Source organism: Cariama cristata, unplaced genomic scaffold, assembly GCF_000690535.1.
Source record: "Cariama cristata isolate BGI_N322 unplaced genomic scaffold, ASM69053v1 scaffold3939, whole genome shotgun sequence".
Lineage (NCBI taxonomy): Eukaryota > Metazoa > Chordata > Aves > Cariamiformes > Cariamidae > Cariama > Cariama cristata.
In genome coordinates this window covers 44,516-49,635 of record NW_009633897.1, presented here as the reverse complement: position 1 = coordinate 49,635, position 5,120 = coordinate 44,516, and the positions used below count along the sequence as shown (strand labels likewise).

General features: G+C 35.7%; 1 protein-coding gene across 6 annotated transcripts in view; it reads right to left on the bottom strand.

The window, feature by feature from the left end:
- The window catches only part of RIMS1 (regulating synaptic membrane exocytosis 1), a 163,133-nt gene that overhangs the window by 115,474 nt on the left and 42,539 nt on the right, over positions 1–5,120 (bottom strand). For all 6 annotated transcript variants that reach the window (XM_009706932.1, XM_009706933.1, XM_009706934.1 and 3 more), the window contains one exon: positions 4,711–4,782. In XM_009706932.1, coding sequence (XP_009705234.1) covers positions 4,711–4,782 — 72 coding nt within the window. The remainder of the gene's footprint in view (positions 1–4,710; positions 4,783–5,120) is intronic.

Sequence of the window (5,120 nt, the reverse complement as noted above, 5' to 3'; positions counted from 1 at the left end):
ATTAGTAGCCACAAAACCAGCAAACGCTTGCCCCTTAAAGAGCATTTTGAATAGCAAAGCTGTACTGAGTACTGATTGTAAAATAGGCCTGTAAAAGTTGATATCATGCATGAAAGTATCTGCCGAGGTTTATCAACCTTCTAACAAAGGAGGACTCCAATGTTTCACAGGTTTTGATGTACTGTGACGCTGGAGTATCTTACCTGCTGAAAAAGTGTTTCAGGGTTGTGCAATAAAATTAGAAAGAAACATGAGGATCTCCCTGATCTCAGAACAAGGACTGGGTGCTAATTTTGAAGCAAAAAAAAAAAAAAAAAAACCAAACACAACAACAAAAAAGACTCCCTCAAGACTTCAACAGAGATTCCCTCATCTACTAAGGTTGCTGCGGTAAACATCTGGGTTTTTTGTCAGAGGAAGAAAAAAGACTACACATGACAAAAGCTGGAAGCGTTCCCTTCCCTCAATAACTAAATCTAAGCTGTATGTGCTAAAAGTTATTTCATTTTCCAAACAAGCTTGTTTTAGATAAAATCCCATCATCTCTATCAGAAGGAACACTAGTTTACATTTATACCACACTAAAATCAAAGAAACCCAAAACTTCTTTCCAAGCTTCAGGCAACTGTACTGAAACACATATAATTTAAACATAAATTTCAGTTTAAAATATATTTCTAGAGCATCTCTACTCTGCCCAAAAATAAAATACAATTGAGATTAGCCTGTACACTTAAAAATCTGGTATAGAAAGATTATTTTATCCTATATATTCTTCATAGCCAAGCTATCCAGGGAATAATATCAAACTTGTGCATTGTGCATACACAAATCTTATAGAACAGAGAGAGCAATAGCAATTCACATTTATCTGAAGTATGAGCTCAAGAATCATTAAGTTGGTCAAATCGCATCCATACTTCCATAGTGACCGTGACAGTGACAGCAACAGTAACATTTCCTCATATCCTCAAAGACAACGGCTCTGGTCTCTCCAGAGTGAGCAGAGACATTTTTTTGCATGGACCAGCATGAGAGCAGCAATCAAGCTTATGGCAGTTTATGCAGAAGAAGTTTCTCCGTTGCTCATGGGAAACTGTCAGGTGTGACATGAAATGGAAGTTAGATGGATGATGAAAATGGTTCTAGCAAATGTTTGATACCAGAATTTTTTATTTTTTTTTTTTTAAAGACAATGCAGACAACAACAAGGTGTTGTGCTACCAGAGGAAGGTAAGTACAATGCAATCATTTATACAGGTTACATATGATAGAAAAATAAATTGTTCTGAAGCGTTACCCATAGCATAAGCGATATAGCTCATTAAAAAATGCCCTTTGGGATATTGCCAACTGCATATCAGTTTTTTTCTTTTTAATTAAAAAAGCTACTGAAGTTCTGCTTAAAAAGACAAGCCTTAAGACATGTTCAGTTTTTATTAAATCCTTTACTGATCCTTTACTGACCCTTCCTATACACTTAGCATTGGTGAGACCACATCTGGAGTACTGGGCCCCCCAGCACAAGACATACATGGAGTTACGGGTGTAAGTCCAGCTCAGGACCACAAAGATAATTAAGAGACTGGAGCACCTCTCATATGAGGACAGGCTATAGAGATATAAAATATTTTCTTCACGTAAATAGACGTTGGCATACCACAAAAACCTGTCAAAAATCAATTCTGCTAAAGCTGAGCTTCCAAGCTGCAGCTGTTGACATAAACTCCTTTTATGAACAGTTCTATTAGCTGATTTAAAAAAACCCCATATATATCACTGCAAGATACTAATAATAAATGAGGACAGTACAATTATATGAAAAATAAGACACATTTGTGATATAAGGGAAAAACACTTTTCTTAACATATTCTTGAAGTTATCAAAGTGCCATTATTTTTGATATAGCAGTCTTTACTTCCATTGACAAGCAGTGATTCTTTGCAGTTGCTGAAATCTCCAGGAAAAATGTTTTCTCTCTATTATTGCTAAATGCTAATACTGCATTTGCCTTAGCAATTGGTAAAACATTTGAAATTACAGTTTTCAGAATTTCCAGTGTTAGTCACATTAGCCAAAATATTTTCATCATTCCTTTTTTAGCTTATAGTGAACTTTTGTGCTTCTACATTTTGCAGCTACGTGTCTGTTTTTTAGAAAATGAGCAATAATTTTTGTGAAAATCTTGAGATATTAAGATGGCAAAATAACTTCCTTCTGACTATTTCAAGAAAAAGAATAAATTCACAACTGTAAGAATATACCTTTAATAACATAGAGCTTACTTATCATATCTAAGTACCACGGTGGGTAACATTAACAAGCAAGTGGTAAAGGAAGGAAAAGGAGCTTTAAAGGGAAATATTTTCTTTTGCATCACATGTTGTAAACTCAGTTTTTATATCCTTACTTCTGTTGAGAAAGAATACCTTAATCCTAGTCTAATCTAGTTGAAGGCAATAGAGGCTATGCCAAAATGGTCTGAGGGCACCTGAGCTGCATCATCATCCTACATTATGAGGAAATATGGATATTTGTTGTTCCATCCCACATGCATACCTTGCAGGAGAATGCGTGGGAAATCTGGACCAGACAAGAGCTGCAGGGCACTTGGGTGAGGTCCATGGCATTGGGGGACAGGAACAGGGAAGGGGTAAAGACCCTGCAGCACAACAAGGAACTTGCATGCAGCTTAGTTTTAACAGAGGAGGTTGTTGGAGAAGATACTGTACTGTTCATTCAGTGCAAATGAAGGTAGCAGTCCAAAGTCTTAGAAGATTTAGCTACGTGCTAAGTAAGGAAGGTTGGACAGGAGGGTAGAAATGCATATCTGAATTTAATTAAATGTCCAGGCAAATTTGTGAATTTGCACCTAAGATTCTCAAGCAATTCAATAGATAATGGGACTGGCAACCTTTTCCAGCTCTCATTGCAAAACACATTTTCATATGGTGTCTAGGCTGTCATACATTTGTGGCTGATGACTGAAATTTTCTTTGCCCCTGTGTGCCTAAAGTCTACCCTTCATTTAAGAATTCAGGTTGCATGTGCAAACAAAATCCTCACACTTACATGATATCCACTTTGCATAGGAATCAACAGATGAACTCCACTTACAATTGCCAAACAAACGTATCCACTAAACTCCAACTAGACAACCTTGTGCTTGGTCAGGTCAGCTGCCAAGTTGCTTCTGATTAGGTGGACTTCAGAAGGAGTTTCCTCACCAGGCCCTTTGAGTTTCAGTTTAAAGACGCTCAGCTCATTGTAAATCCTATTGCTATAGATGAAATCTCGCAATTTTCTACAGTGATCTCTGAGAAAGTTTGGACCAATGCATTCTTCAAAGGCACACCTGAAGCATGTACAGTCCCAACAAATTTCCGTAAGAATCAGTTACTCAAGTGCTCACCCAATGAATAGAGTCCAATGCATTCAGTTGAACATTTCTGAATGTCTCCTGTCAGATGGAAAATTGTTTACTTCGAATGGCAAATGGAAGCCTTGAAGAACTGGCAGCTGAAGAAAAGCCCCAGTTCCTAATACGGTATACTGAAACCTCAAACATAAGTAAGTCTACACAGATATGCCAATATCTACATTGCCAACTAAAAAAAATGAAATAATACACAGGAAAAAAAATATTTAGAACCTACGGTTTATTTTTAAATGTTCACTCTCTCAGCTGATGTAAAAATATCAAGACTAATCACTTCATTAAAGCAAATATCATTACTAGACATGCCTGAACAAATTTCTTTCTTAGTAACTCAGGTGGTAAGGGTATTAAAGTAAGGAAAGAACCCAATCAACATCAAAGGAAGGAGAATTTGGCTCAGTAAATATCAAAATGATATTGCATTAATAAAAGACATGATTTATTTGCCTGGTTATATAACAAATAAATTGTTAGATTATTTCAAACATAGATCAGGAAGATAAGAGAGCTTTTCAAATACCACCATGATTTAAATCAGTAATTTTCATCATGAAGATCCACAGGAAAAACCAATTTAGTGCTGGCAATGATATAGTGAGTCTTCAGTTAGTTTGGGACAATTGGGAAATATATTAATCTGACTTCTGGCAAGAGTCAAATAGAAGTAGAAAAATGTGGTATCCAAAATGATCCTCAAGATTTTCAGTACGTAAGGAACGCTGAACTAAAAAGCAAACCATGATAGTCTCTACAAGTATATATTTATGAACATTTAAGGTAATGATAGTTCATGAAGGCTTATGAAAACTATAAAAGATATAGCCATGCTACATGCATCTTAATCTATAGCCATGCATTCTCAGCAAAGTCCATGGGAGACTGCATTATAACTAAGTTTCAAGCAAAAAGCAAAATAAAAAAAAAATGCTTGCAATAAACACTGAAATTTTAATTTTTTTTTTTAAATTTAATTTATATTTTAAATAATGCTTGGAATATTATGCAGTAAACAATTAAAAAATTTGAACCACCCAGTGGTTCACAAATGAAGAATGATACATAAAAGAAATACCAATGAATGAATAGTAGAATCTTCTAATTCACCACAATTTAGGACAGGTACCATGGAATAATCAGGAAAACAGCTTTTTTTTCCACAATGCACTCTCCGAAATCAGTGTCCTCAATATTCCGAAACATTATAAAGAAAAAAAACAAACAAGCAAAAAAGAAGAAGAAGAAAGCAGGACCATGCTGTTCACCCACGCACCTGGAGGAACAACTCCAATACCATCATCAACATCATAATCTGAGATGTCACTATCACTGATTGGCCGAGATCCTGCACAACAGTAAGGTAAACAAATACCTGAACATCTGGTTGTGTTACAAAATGTAAAAATATGTTCATTTAACATGCTACTGAAATTAAAAAGATGATTTTAAGTCTAAACAATAGAGGAGGAGAACTAAACTGCAGTGACTGACAGTGACAAGACAGTTGAGCCAATTTAACATCTTACAGCTGCTGCAGCCTCTTTTCCCCTTCTCCTTCCCTCAAGTCCTCTGTAATCCTCTACTAGGATAGTTTACCTCACTAAGCCAGCAAAAGGTTAATTCAAATAAAGAAAAAAAATTTACTTTTGTGCTATTTCAGTGAGTAAGCTGAATCAGCCTGCT